Source organism: Cyprinodon tularosa, unplaced genomic scaffold, assembly GCF_016077235.1.
Source record: "Cyprinodon tularosa strain WSP-4 unplaced genomic scaffold, ASM1607723v1 ctg246, whole genome shotgun sequence".
NCBI classification, from domain to species: domain Eukaryota; kingdom Metazoa; phylum Chordata; class Actinopteri; order Cyprinodontiformes; family Cyprinodontidae; genus Cyprinodon; species Cyprinodon tularosa.
Window position 1 is genome coordinate 392,421 of NW_024038913.1, and position 14,906 is coordinate 407,326.

Consider the following 14,906-nt stretch of genomic DNA (forward strand, 5'->3'; position numbering starts at 1 on the left):
CCCCCCCCCCCAGCACATTTATCATAAACTGGCATCTTGAAGTATCTGCTTTTTACCCTGTTTTAGTTAACAAAAAATTATAAATATAACATATACTGTACATTTTTAAGTTATTTTTCAGCATAGCTTCATATGGCATGATTTGCATGACAAGAGCCTGCCTAACGTGGAGTGCATAAGTGATGGGAGAGAACTACAGCGACATTTCACAACATTTAGTTAGTAGTCAGGACCGGTGTTGCGATGATTTGTCCTACATTCAGTAGCAACCTGCCACAAAACCGAGCTGTCGCTTTAATTGGGCTTTTCTGATTTCGTCCAATCAAAATAGGGAATTTTTTGACAGGCTCCAGAATTAGCAAATAGCTGAGCTTCTCCACAAAGCTCATACACCGCCTAGTGGGCGGGGCTTAAATGGCAGCAGCTCTCTCCAATATGGAGTACAGAAAATAGCCTGCCTCAGCCCACATCTTACACTTTTCTATTATATTAGTTTTATCTCAGGGTCTTACTGTATGAACCCTTTTTATTATTATTATTTGCAGATGCCAACCTGTTATTATCACTTACCCCCTATTTTGAGATACAGCTTGAACTTAGCAAACTCCTCATTACTTGACAGTTTGGGCGCTGATAACGATAAACTGCCGCAACGCTTCAAAACTCCTGTTTGCTACCAAAACGCAACATTGTGGACGGTTTCAACAGCTGGGAGACGAAGTTTGAAAGCTTCCGTCAAACTGAAAAAGTGGCAAAGTGAGTGGAGCTGCAGGGTTATTGGGTGAAAGGTGAACGGCACGGCACATTATTGACTCATAGGTAAGTTTTGAACACATGTGTGATGAGTTTGTCTTACAACTGTGGCACCAGCTATCTGTTTTCCCTTAAATGCAACCTGCATACAATTTTTTGCAGCTATAGTGATTAGTAAAATAAATGTGTTTGTAAGTTAATAAGCAGCAAAAAAGTAAGTTTTCTGCTGTACTTGGTTGTACCAGTCTTCCACGCTGCAGGCCTACTTACAAGGAACCCATGCAGGCTGTAGTTTAAGCCATGTATTGTGTAAATGCCATCTTTCTCCCCCCTTCTTTCCGTGACCAGAATGCACAATGCAGCGAGTGTGTCAGCCTCTCTGGGGTCTGTGGGACTGCTACGTCTGGTTGGGGTGTCCTGGTCCTGGACTCTGGCAGCAGGCCTAGGTGTATATCTGGGCACCAGAAGCTGGAAATACTTCTACATTGCAGCACGTACTGCCAAAAGAGACCTCAAGTAAGTTGATGCATCTAAATAAATGTGTGATGCATGTGGATGTGACTCTCCATCCTTCTCTGCATTCACTCTCCTCTTTCCCCTCTTCAGTGGCCTGTATGTGCTGCTGAGGGTGAAGCTGGCTTTGTGGCGTTACATGCGCTCTGGAAGCAATATTCCTACCATTTTCGCAGAGACAGTGAAACGCCACCCAAATAAACCAGCTCTGATCTATGAAGCCACAGGAGAAACATGGACCTTCAACCAGCTGGATGAGATCTCTAATGCAGTAGCTCACTGGGCAAGAGGTCAAGGATGGGTCCCTGGGGATGTGGTGGCTCTCTTTCTGGAAAGCAGGCCTTTACATGTGGCTCTGTGGCTTGGCCTGGCCAAGGCTGGAGTGGAAGCTGCTCTTATTAACTTCAGCCTCCGCTGCGATCCTCTTCTGCACTGCATTGGGGTGTCAGGGTCACGGGCTATAGTGTTCGGAGCTGAGCTGGCTGATGGTAAGAATGGATTCATCTGTATTACTCCCTAGGATCAGCATGTTGGTTGAAATGTAAATATATATGAAGTTGATTTCATTTCAAACAGAAGCAAAAGATGGCTGCTAAGACTAAATAAGTCAGCTAAAAATGTGTGACATTAGTCGCTCTACCTATATTGAGACCTGATAATAGCTTTGGCCACAATAAAGGTAACAAAATCATTATTATATAAGAAAAAAGATAGTGCCAAACATGTTTTTCACTTTTTTTAAATAAAATTTAGTGAAATAATTCGAAACTAGGGCCAAGAGCAACGATGTAGACAGTTCATGTGGCGCTACAGTAGGAAGCCCACTAGTTGAAACATGTTTTCCAGCCAGAGAATATATTTTAAGCAAAAGTTAGAATGTCTACATCAATCTCTTCCCGTGCAGCACATCCACGTATTATTTCTGAGATATCATTCAATAACTTTTTTTTTTTCCTAATTATGAATCATGAACAAGAGCAGCCAAAACAGGGAAATTCCAAAATCATGTCTTTTTCTTTTTTTTTCTTGCTGTCTGGGTTAGAGAACTGATTTATCTGGTCTTATACATATTTTGGCCTTCGGACAAAGTCTGTGTTTAGTTTATGCCAGCAGAAAGGTAATGTTGGCTGCTGGAGTTGATGGTATCGTGACAAAACAGCTTTAGAAAATATTTGTCCATTTTGAAAGAAAAAAAAAAATAGGAAGGTTGCTAACATTTTTCTATGACTTTGTTAAACTCTAAGATATTTAAGAGTATGATTAAAACCAGACCTTTTATGGTTTAATATGTGTAGTTTTTTTAAATAAGTTTACCTTCTAAGAAAAACATGATTTTAAAAAAGATACTTATCTACTGGTAATCTGGTCAAAGTTTTGTCAGGCTTTACTCCTAACGGCAAGCCATGACTTGAACCATTAGTTTTACCATTAGTACAACTGATGGTGTTTTTAATAGGTTCACAAGCAAACAAAGTTTTTGGTTCCTCTTGTTCAATGAGAGAAAAACCCACAATGGTAAAAGGAATAACTTGAATCTGACTAAAGTGGTAATAGATTAACATTCTTTGAAGATGAACAAATAAAATCAGACATTGCTGTTCAACAAGGCTTTATAAAATTATAAAATTATAGACAAGAGACTCTCTTATGCTTTGGGGCTGCTTTACTTCATCTTGCACAGGGTGTCTTGATCTTGGGGTAAAATAAAACTCCAAGATTAAGGAATTCTAGAGAGGAATGTGCTGCTGGTGTTAGAAAGCTTTGTCTCATCAAGATAGCTTGAACAGTTTGCTCATGAGGAGCGGACCAAACTACCTGCTAAGAGGAGTAGAAGTCTCATTAACAATTTCAATGCAGTGATTAAGATAAGGGTACAATAATTTCTGTGAAAGCATGGTTAAAAAAGCAAGTCTGAATAAAAATTTCAATGTGTTAGAATTTTATTGATTGCTTTTGTCAGATTCATGTTATTTCTGTGACCATTGTGGGTTCTTTTATTACCAATGATTTTGTCCAAATGGCAAATAAAAACATGTACTTTTTAGAAACTAGATTTTGTGTTAAACCTATTGATTACAATGAAAATGATGGAAAGTCAACTTAAACTTATTTTCTCATTTGTACATTTTGATTGTCAAATCCATGAGGTTGGGCCTAATGCATTAACCCAATGTTTGAAATCTAAACTATGAGGACGTCCTTTCATCCTACATGTCCGGATCTGCTCTGTTAATCCCCTGAGAATTCCCCCATGAAGTCCTTTATCTTTTATTCCATGAAACATCAATTTTTGTCAATTTAGCTGCTAAAAAAAACTGTTTCGATGTTGATTAAATATTAGTCCCATAATACCTATTAAGAAATAATTTGCAGAAAGTTATTTTACAAGATTGAATATATAATCCTTTAACATGTAAAGGGCCTTCAGATGACGTGTTGTGAACTGGTGCTATTTAAATAGATTGAATTGAATCGAAAATTCAATATGATTGAACATACCATGTTTGGTTTCTTGAGTGTTACATCAGGCGTTTAAGGTAATATCTTTATAATATCTGATCAACTTTAGGGATGTGCTTTTTTTATGCCCTTAAAAAAACAAAAAAAAATACTCTTAATTGTTAAAATGTATCTATTTTATCTTTTATTCATTTTTCCAAAATATCTGTACAAAAGCAAGCAGTGTTTTTAATTGAGCAATGATGAATTCATGGGATTTTATTTTTCTTGTTGGTGTTTTAAAAAGATCAGTATTTGCATTTCATGCAGTACACTTGGCTGTATATTTCTTGTGTTGAATGATAAAGTCATAATTTTTCTTATCAAGAAGCAAAGCAGTAGATTGTAGATTCTACAAAGGAAAATAGTCTGATACTTTTTGTCTTTGCTGATAAGGAAACTGCTTGCTGACACTTTAAGCTTGCAGTAGTACTGTTCCTGTTGGCACAAACTTTAGATATTTCTTAAATAATTACTTCCTTAATTGCTGCCATAGCAGCTGCTATAGTGTGCAAACAGATGGGCAATATTAATATTAAAGTGAGTTTGAAGTTGTCAAATAGGTAAGCTCTTGGAGATCATATCTTGGAGTCATATCAAAATGTTTAATAAAATGGCACCTGTATTACCTAAGACCTCCACTGGAGGGCAGAGGAAAAAAACTAATAGAGATGGAGATTTTTAAAGGAATAATTTAAAGGAGCAATAATTATATCAGAATCTTGAATACAAGAAATACAGAAGGAAGACAAGATAATTTAGTCCCAGTAACTGTTTTGCAAATAGTTTTGAAGCATGCAGTGGCTTCTGAGATATTGTTGAGTTTATCTTTGGTCCCCTTCTCTTGCTGGCTTTTATGTTTGCAGTCTGCTGCTCCTATGCTAACATAAATTACCACTATTTTTTTATCTTTTATTTTACTTTGTTTCTTTTGGAATTTCTTTGGGAATTCTTTGGAATTTCTTTGGGAATTCTCATGATTTACTCAGGAACCAGGAAGTAAACAGGCTAGACACAGCTTAGAAGAAATTCAACACGGTACCTTTGGATTCAAAAGGAGAAAAACTTGACTCAGATGTTGTTGAATGAACGGACCTATTGTTTATAAGGACTGTTATTCCCATCTTGGGTGACAAAAGAGAATTGTTGTGGTTAATTTTACGGTAAATTTCTCACTCATTTCCCCTTTACCTTTGTTAAAAAAATGTCTCAGACAAGTGTATCAAATATGATACATATAGTATTACAAAGTTGGAATACATCAACTGTATTTTCTAAAAAAGTAGACACATCTTCTGTTGACCTCTGTCATGTCCTTTTTGTTTGTTTCAGCCATGCTGGAGATTAATTCATCCCTCAGCCAGTCCATGGTACGCTTTTGCACAGGGGAACTCAGTGCAGAGCATTTAGCAGCTCTGGGAGCTCAACCTCTTGATCCACTTCTAGCCACTGCATCAAGACATCCACCTTCACCATGTGTTCCCCCAAAAGGCATGAATGGTGAGTAGGCAATGAATAAGTTATTAATTTCCTTTTCATTGTGTATTTGTTTTCATTCTTTTTTAATCACATCAGCGTTCTTTCTAGTTAACCAATTAAATCCTTTGTGCTTTGTATAAAAGATTTATCTTTTTTTGTATCAACTAGAAAGGTTCATAGGCCGCCTTATTTTCATTTGCATATTTTCACCTTTTCACCTCCACCAACTGGTTTTTAAAGGTGATTTTTGTTTCGAGTGAACATACCAAAACACCAGCGTTGTTGTCTTTAAGCCACTTTGCTACTAATTTGTTGAAAGGAGAACATCTGTTTTTGCCCCAAGTTTAGCTTCCTAGCTGATATCTAAAAACTTTCTTTAATATTTTAACAAAATGTTTTTTTCTCTTGATGGATTTGTTATTTCACTGGTCGCAATTGAAGAATTACAACCACAATATGACACTGATACCCTGGTAGTTCATAGCTAGTATGAGATCTCTTGCAAGCATTACCAGATTTCCACCAATAGTAGATATTGTCATAATGGGTAAGCACTTAAGTTATGGGTAGTAAAATTACAAATATAAAATGATTATATAGAATAAATAAAGTCATTATATAAAACATTAAAGATATTTTCTCTCATTATTTCCCTGTTAAACACAACAGTTACCCTTTTAAAAGAAGGATTGCATTTTTTAGGTGATGCCAGGTGAATTTACTTGTCTTTAACCAGAAGCTCACACAGCTGTTAATTCATGATCCTGATTTTCTTAAATCACTTAAAGGAGTTATCTTAGTTTATTTAAGCTTCTGTATTTAAAGATGGCAACACAAAGTTATTTTACATATGATTACATAAGCAACAACATGTCCACAGGTTCCTTATTTCACTTATATGAACGCTGGAGAAGTGCAGGTGCTACACGTTAACATTATTTTGATATATGTGGAGTTCAGCCTTATATAAAAAAAACATTTTGCAGAAGTGTGAGGTTTTTTGGTGGGGGTGCCTTCTTCAGAAGGAGGAAGTTGACGTAGTCGGCCAGTAAATATTAATAGAAAGGACCGATTTGCTGTGAAAGAAGACAGAGCTCTGAGCCTTATTATCGTCCACTCGGCTTCTGTTTTTTAAGCATTGTTGATATTATTATCTTTTAGTTATGATGTTGCAGTATTTATTTATTATTAATTAATCATGTTGCACTTTGATTGTAATATCAACCCCTATATCTGATCTTGGATAGTTTATTTTAGATTTTTGCAGCTTAAAAGTAGATTATTTCTCAGTTCTTGTGCTTTTTTATTGATTATTTAGTCAGAAATCTTAATATAGGCGTCCTTAGAGCAGGTCACATCTTTGATATATCCAGTTTGATCGAAGTCAAGAAAGATTAGATAATTTAGTACAGATTTGAGTTTTTGTAGAGCACAGAATGTTTATGGTGTAATCCACCCTGCATATTTATAAAATAAGATTTTCACTGCTGTCTTTATAGCTGTGTTATACACTGATGCTGCAAATTCAGCCTAAACCACCAGAACTTTTGTGTAAAGAATAAATATTATTACATTTTACTATAAATATCAGCATGAGAAAATATCTCGGCAACAAGTTTCAATGGTCTGTTTGTTTTTCTGGAGAGATCAAGCGACATTATTATCCTCATTGTGTCAAGAAACTGCTCACATGCTCACTGCTCCCGTACTACCTTCAAAGTACTTCCTGAGTCTATTCATATCTGTATGTAGAGCTTTCTCATGTAAAGGGTTCCTGTCTAGCTATGGCAGCATGTGATCTGAATGTGTTCATCTTTACCTCTGCATCTGGCCTTGACGCAGCATTAACTGCTTACTATTAAATCCTATAATCGGCCAGTCCAGACCAAAAGTTATATGTTGGGAATATATTTGAATAAATAGCACAGAACTCTGCCTTAAAATTCTGAATTTAACTTTGAAAACACAAAATACACAAGAGAGGTATTTTTTCTTTGTTTTTGTTTTTTTGTTTTGTTTTTTGCTTTTGTGGATTAAAAAGGAGCAACAGAATATGTGATAAAGACTAAAAGAACAGAGCAAAACATTTATATTAGAAAGACCTCATTTATATCTATTAGTGTAATAAAAACAATCTTACATTTCCTCTATTGTGATTTAAATTTTAGGCATCCGTCTAAAAATACATATAAAGTGATAATGGTGATAATTATGATCATTTTACCATGTTGAAAAACAAACAAATGGCATGAACTAAATTGTAGCTGATTTCAAATGGTAAAAATGTTGCATTATTTTCTGCAGACCGCCTGTTTTATATTTACACCTCTGGAACCACTGGACTTCCCAAAGCTGCTATTGTGGTCCACAGTCGGTATGTTTTGCTGACTAACTACTCACCAGAAACCTTTTTTTTTAAGTCTACTGTTCCTGTACAGTTACTTAAAACACTGTAAAATGTTTTTTTCTTTTCTTTTTTAACAACAGCTACTACAGAATAGCTGCATTTGGGTACTTTGCCTTTCGAATGCATCCTGAAGATATCATCTATGACTGCCTGCCCCTGTATCACTCAGCAGGTATGTGTTGCTGACCTCCACTAAAATCTGACTCCAGCTTTAGACCAACTTGAATTTTGTTACTTAAAGGCTTTATCCTTCTTAGGTAACATTATTGGAGTTGGTCAGTGTCTTATCCATGGTCTCACGGTGGTAGTGAAAAGGAAATTCTCTGCCAGCCGCTTCTGGGAAGATTGCATCAAGTTCAACTGCACTGTAAGAGCTAAAGTTTTAGCGATATCCGTTAATTGAATCATGAATTAAAATAAGAGATTTTGAAATGATGTCTTCTCACAGGTGGTTCAGTATATTGGGGAAATCTGTCGGTACCTCCTGTCACAGCCGGTCCGACCTTCTGAAAAGGGCCACAAAGTCCGCCTGGCAGTGGGGAATGGGTTGCGCCCCAGCGTTTGGGAAGCCTTCACGGAGAGATTTGGGGTGGGGCAGATCGGGGAGTTTTATGGAGCTACTGAATGCAACTGCAGCATTGCCAACATGGATGGAAAGGTTTGCATTCATTATGAATTCCTTTTGCACCTAAAACATGATATGGATTCCCTTTAGCTGACTTTCCTTTGGCAGGTCGGAGCCTGTGGATTTAACAGCCGCATTCTACCCTACGTTTACCCCATCCGGCTGGTGAAAGTCAACGAAGACACCAGGGAACTCATTCGGGACAGCCGTGGCCTCTGTGTGCCTTGCTGCCCTGGTAACAAATTGCTTTATTGCTCAGATAAATGTGTCTGGCGTGGCTTCAAAATCTTTATCTTCTATGTTATGTGATGAAAGCCCAGAGTTGGAATCCTAAATGCCTTACAGGGGAACCAGGCCTTCTAGTAGGACGAATAAATCAGAAGGACCCATTACGGCGCTTTGATGGATATGCCAACCAGGATGCTACTAAGAAGAAGATCATTCACAATGTCTTCAGGAAAAATGATACAGCATATTTGTCAGGTTAGAATTTTATTTCATCTAAATCTCTGGTTTGATCCGTACAGGCTACAGTTACTGAAAAAGTTTAATGTTGATTTGGTTTATTTGTTCGTTTTGTCATAACACCAGAAACGTCGAACAAATACATCGATGAAGAGCATGTGTGATGTGACTGTTTAGCTACACACATGCTGTATGCTTTTGGGAGAGAGTTTCAGCTAATTAGCTTTCTAATTACCCCAGGGGATGTGCTAGTGATGGATGAGCTGGGCTACATGTACTTTCGTGACCGCAGCGGGGACACCTTCCGATGGCGAGGGGAAAACGTTTCTACCACTGAGGTGGAGGGCATACTCAACAGTGTTCTGAATCAAACTGACGTGGCTGTGTACGGCGTAGCAGTGCCAGGTGAACTAACGTTCCTGTAAGATCGCAGCTATAGTATGGGCTTTCCTCCTTTATCTCACTGCTGTCCCCATGATTTTTGTTCTAGGTGTGGAAGGTAAAGCAGGCATGGCTGCCATTGCTGATTCTACAGGGAACTTTGACTGCGACGGTTTCTTGCAGAAGATTCAGCGATTACTTCCTACTTATGCCCGCCCAGTGTTCCTGCGAATTTCCCCACAGATAGACACCACAGGTAAAATTAACCCCTTTTTTGTCACTATTTTTAATTGCTTGTTAATGAACTATAATATTTTGAAAAATCCATTTAGGTACATTTAAGATCCAAAAGACCAGACTGCAGAGGGAGGGATTTGACCCACGTCTCACAACAGACCAGATCTTCTTTTTGAACGGTCGAGCTGCCCGTTATGAGCCAGTGGATGAGGAGCTTTACAACTCCATAGTGGAGGGCAGAATGTCTCTATGACATGTGGCCATAGCGTTGCATTCAAAGTGCCTCGGTCAGGGTGGCTAATCAGGTGCTAGAGGGAAACACACAGGTATGCACACAGCAATGTCTGGATCATTCAGTTCTGCTGCAACACAGTTTTGAGTGTTGAGCATTCAGGAAACAGAGTTTAGATTATTTACATTGACTACTGTTACACGAGTTTGAACACTGAACAAGTAACACACTAGGACATAATGTGAGGGCTTGTTTTAATCTTTTAACAGCCTTTTTTTTAAGTCACAAACATTTCAAAATGCCTTTGAGCATTAACATAGAGTGGATTCCTCCCACAGCTAGTTTGAAGATACATGTTACATTAACGGTGTTAGAATATAACCTGTAGTATTAAGCAAAACTTTGTTCTAGAGCATTTCCCATTCAGGAAATACTAAATGCTGCTAGGTTTTACTGTGTAGGTTGAACTATTGTTACTCTTACATGTTTTAACGAGGTTGAAATACCCGATTTCAACATGCATAATGAATGTCTTTTAGGTCGAACCCATATTAACCTTAACATAAAACCATGCTAACCGTAAAAGCTATTGGTGTTTTTAATGCAATGAATATCTAAACCTGCTTGTTCGACTTGAACCTCCAAACAATGCAGATTATTCTAGTTTGTGCCTTTAAAAATCTTTATAGCTATTTCACATTTTATGCTTTTAATGAAAAGGATTTCAGATAAATTGTGGTTATAAGCAGAGAAGCTAAGTTGCACATTTTGACTGTTTTTATGTAACAAATCTCATCAGTGTGATATATAGGTGTTAGTTTGATGTGCAAGCCCAAATCTCTGAGTTGTGTTGTAACTCTAATAAACAACTTCTTTAAAAAAAAAAAAAGTGATTTTTCATTCATTTCAAGCTATTATAAGCTGAACTTTTCACCATTATTGAACAAAGACAATAAATAAAATCTTAACAGATGTAAGGTAGTACTGTAAAGAATGTAATATGAAAACTTAGCTGGAGTGCTTTATTTTAGCTCAGTTATTACTCAGTTGATAAGGTTATCTTTTCTGGTAGGATTTTCAGTGGATGCTCTTTACAAGCAGTACAAAAATAAGGAAAAGCTCGGGGTGTGATGATATTTGTGAAGGTGTAGAGAGGCGTTCGCTCTCTGGGGTCATAAAATGCCACCTTTCCTCTGTCCATATCCAAAACCATTCTTATCACGTCTGGCTTCTTAGACATGTTAAGTGGCTCCCAGGGCGCTGTGCAGGCTTTATGTTCTCCATTACGATATCTTATAGTCCAGAATCCCTCTGCCGGTGTCAGCACGTGTTTTCCCTTCCTGTTAATGGACTCGCTGGCTATTCCTAAAACCCAGTAGGTGTTGTCATTCACCTCCACATCCCAGCTGTGACGTCCAGAGGAGTAGCCCTCAGCACCAAGCATCTCTGCACTAACGTCAAAGCGCTCTGGATTGTCTGGGAGCTTGAAGATCTGGGTAGAGTTTTGCAGAACTGTGAGATCTTCAGACAAGATGAAACAGCTTGCTGCTGTATTTGGATCCAGTATCACTGGAGCTTTGAAGAGAAAGTAGAGTTATTAATGTGATTGGCAAAGCCTGTTGAAATTGCTGTGAATGAAACTTACTATATTTAACAATTTTTTTCATCTTCTCCCACACTTTATATTTCAAAGAGCCCAAGTGGTTTGCCACATCTATTAGTGTTCCAGATAACATCAGTGGATCAGGAGAAGTTTTCCAGGTTCTGAAAGGAGACTGGATGTTATTTTGGGGGGAATTATTTATGTAAAAATAATCTTTCACTAAGCATATTAGTGCAGCTCACCTTCTGATTGTCTCCCTGTAATTCTGAAAGTAAAATTGGATATAAGTTTCAGCAGCTGACATGCAAACCTCTAATTCTACCTGAAATTATGTCATTATGAGCATCTAACCTTAAGGAATGGGATGTCTTGACTCTTCATTTCCTGTTCTGCTGTTCTGATAATGTTAGAAAGAGTTGCCACTTCATTGTTTATCTCCTCAATCTTCTGACTGATCATTAGATTCTTCTGTTCCTCCTCAGCCTTTAAATCTGCAAGTCTAGTAGCCTCCTGCTCCTTAAGGAAGTTGTGAAGAGCTTCAAATTCCTTTTTGATCTGTGCTTCAGTGTGTTTAGCTTGGTTCTGCAAAAATGGATGGGTAAAATGGGCAATCATTGTGTTGAAACATTAGCTCTAACACCTTACACTGAAAACAGGCCATACCTTTATATGTTCAGTCATCTCCTCGCATGCTACTGTCGCATTCTTGTACAGCTGTAGCTTCTCTTTCAAGGGCAGAAGTGCGCTCTTCAGCTCCTCCTGAAATGTTAGTGACAGGACATCAACTCTTCTACAAGGTCAGTCTGGCAGGTGGCCAATCTGTCAGCACACTGCAGGGCTTTCAGCTGCCTCATACCTCTCCATAACAGCATTCCATCTTAATGGAAAGCTTAACAATACAGTAGCATCAAAGAGGAGGCTCTGTTGTTTCTAAAATAAGCAAAACAGGTATGCATAAAATATTTTTCAGTATAAAAAAATAAATATGTTGGTTTTCTAGCAGCCTTCGGCAAGCGAGGAGAGGTAGGGGCAGGATTTGAATGAATGTAGTGTCAGTAAAACCTTGTGGGAGTCGAGTTTCAGATCTTTCTGGACCTGAATAGCAACAGGAAACCAAATATATAATTCTAATATTAGAAACTTAAGGTCCTTGTATTAGAATATCAGTCAACAAAATGCAGCAGATTTTCAGTGATGTTATATGTGAAATAAAATTACATCTGTGTGAAAGTGAATATTGATATACGGTTATAGTATAAGGTAAAGAAATTGCTCCATGGTATTTAAATACTGCATGTCCTATATTTTGGTCTGTCTTTGTTTGAAGTTGCTAAGGTTAAGTCAGAATTTATTCCAGCTTTAAAATCTGGCATCAAAAGAGAGAAATTTTAAATAAATGGTTTAAATTTAGACACATGTCAAGGATGTGCTTTCGTCTGTTCCTGTAAAGCAATGATTTGACCAGTCTTGTGACAGTATACTTGCCTTACAATCATGGGCACCCTCTGCAATGGGATAGAGTCTGTGCCCCTTGTGCGCAGCTGCTTTGCCACAAAGACCACAGATTGGTTCCAAATCCTCCAAACAGAAGAGTGTCAGGTTTTCTCCATGCTCTCTACAAGTATCTGGGTCGTTCCTGCTTCTGTCGCCTTTGAAGGATTCACAGGCCTTCTCTAGCACAGTGTTTACCACAATTTGATCCATTGAAGAGCAACGCCAGCACAGAGGACAGTAGTGGGAGTCCTTTTGGTCTTGTGTGTCCCAGCTGTCTTGTAGACAGGCCTTACAGAATCTGTGTCTGCAGGTGAGGACCACTGGATGATTCAGAATATATCCGCAAATTGGACAGGAAAGGTCATCCTCGGATCGAGCATGTCTGGTGGCCATTCTTTCACCAACTGCTTTGATGGTAAGGCAGCCTCTAATGCCCCTCCCACATCAGGCTATCTCAACTTAACCTCAGAAATAACTGTTAATACTGCAGATCTCAAAGACATGTCCAATGTAATGCTACACTGAGCACTGCCAGGGATCATTGCCTTTTCTCAAATAAACACCCCTCCAAAATAAAAATAAACTCTTTACATTTTAAAAAGATTGAATGATATTAAGGAAATAATGGAAAAAGTAAAATGGTGTGGGAATATTTGGTTCTTGAATTATGTTATGATGATCCTTCGGTTATTTGAGAGGGTCGGTAAATGAGGCGGTGAGTGTAATGAAAGAAGTAAAAAATAAATCAAGAGTAAGAGCAGAGGATATTAATAGAACATAGAAGCTGTATCTAGGATCCTTTTTGTGCCTTTCAATGGGGTGTCGATCGTAACTATCACCACTTAAATTGAGAAAAACTTAATTAAAAGCCAAGGGACATGCAGCAGTATAATTATCCTAAAGGTTAATTTGTTAATCTCAAAAGTATTTAACAGCAACTTGACCTTGTTTGTCTTGTAGCATAGTATTTGGTTGACCAAGTTAGCTTGCTGAAATGCCGCACAAAAATAGGTTGTGTAGACGGAGCGAAAGCTGAGGGAACACGGTCCTGCTGTAGAAAACACTGTGGAGAAAACCCTTATGTGTTTTTCCACTTGTCCCACAATCTATATCATTTAACCTGAAATGTCCAAAGTTGGTGAGTTGAATAATAATAAAAAAAACTTTAACAGACCTCTTCACTGATTCATATATTTTTGAATAAATGATGACTCTAAGTGTTAAACTGTTTGACTGCTGTTTGTGTTCCACTTACCCTGTGGTTCCTGAAGGCCTCTTTTATGGGATAAACTCTGTGGTTCACATGATGGCCTGATCTGCTGCAAGTAGAGCAGATTAGGTCCAAATCAGCTGCACAGAGCAGAATCATTCTCTCCTTGTGTATAATACACCATTTATGAGGATATTTTTTAAAGCAGAGAGGACACTCTTTAGCACCAAGCTGTGTCCAGAACTGTTCCAAACAAAAATTACAAAAACTACAACCACAACCAGTGCAACTCAGAACCACTGGAGTGAAGTGGGTTTTTCCACACACGGCGCAGCAAGATTCATCCACAACATTACAGGCGATGTCAGCCTCCATCCGTGAGAGTTGGTGCAGCACTCAGGTCTCTAATAGTGCTGAGAGATATATTTGCTTTTTACCATGTACTTTAGAGATCAAATTATTATTGCTGCAGGGTGGGTGGGGGCCTCAAGCACTCTAGTTTCACTATAAATCACTAGGCACTTTAGGACATTTTTGGGCAGCAGTTCCACATAAGCAATGAAGAAGTTGGGCAAAATGTAAATGAAGCAAACAAAAATCTATAATGACATCTAAGCAAGTTTCTGGTTAAAACAAAAAAAATTAAATGTCCAGTTTTTATGTTTTACATGAGTTGATATCTATTTTTCTCTGACTACATCATACATTTTAGGAATTATCTCACCACGCATTAATCAATAAGATAGTGACCAAAAACAACATTTTTTGCTTCACAAATGATCAGGTCAAATACTGGAAAATTGTATTTGTTTTCATCCCACTTTATTTTCAGTTTAAAATGAATGTTGCTATAGGCAAACACTGTTGGATGAATAGGGATAATCTTTTAAACATTAATTTTCTAGTTGAACCAAAGCTTTTATCTATCAGGGAACCTGTTGCACATGTGTTCTTGAGTGATAAATGTAACATTTACTTGCAAAAAAAGTACTACCTTTATTTTGTAAT

General features: G+C 37.7%; 2 protein-coding genes across 3 annotated transcripts; one reads left to right on the top strand and one right to left on the bottom strand.

Moving 5' to 3' along the window:
• Window positions 1-136: 136 nt before the first annotated feature.
• Window positions 137-10,480, top strand: slc27a1a (solute carrier family 27 member 1a). Its single transcript, XM_038287808.1, has 13 exons — window positions 137-819; window positions 1,102-1,269; window positions 1,360-1,754; window positions 5,098-5,265; window positions 7,549-7,618; window positions 7,732-7,823; window positions 7,909-8,018; window positions 8,100-8,309; window positions 8,385-8,511; window positions 8,622-8,759; window positions 8,982-9,146; window positions 9,232-9,378; window positions 9,455-10,480. Exons 2-13 carry the CDS (start codon window positions 1,103-1,105, stop codon window positions 9,610-9,612), a joined length of 1,947 nt encoding a protein of 648 aa, XP_038143736.1. The 5' UTR covers window positions 137-819; window position 1,102; the 3' UTR covers window positions 9,613-10,480.
• Window positions 10,481-10,587: 107 nt separating this feature from the next.
• Window positions 10,588-14,299, bottom strand: trim35-13 (tripartite motif containing 35-13). Of its 2 annotated transcripts, none has more exons than XM_038287810.1 (6): window positions 13,944-14,299; window positions 11,858-11,953; window positions 11,546-11,776; window positions 11,437-11,459; window positions 11,237-11,355; window positions 10,588-11,166 (listed from the first exon to the last, which is right to left on the bottom strand). In XM_038287810.1, the coding sequence occupies exons 1-6, from the start codon at window positions 14,271-14,273 to the stop codon at window positions 10,631-10,633; spliced, it is 1,335 nt and encodes a 444-aa protein (XP_038143738.1). In that variant the 5' UTR covers window positions 14,274-14,299; the 3' UTR covers window positions 10,588-10,630. The 2 variants fall into 2 exon arrangements, with proteins under 2 accessions (XP_038143738.1, XP_038143737.1); XM_038287809.1 differs by lacking the exon at window positions 13,944-14,299 and adding an exon at window positions 12,680-13,602.
• Between the last annotated feature and the right edge of the window lie 607 nt (window positions 14,300-14,906).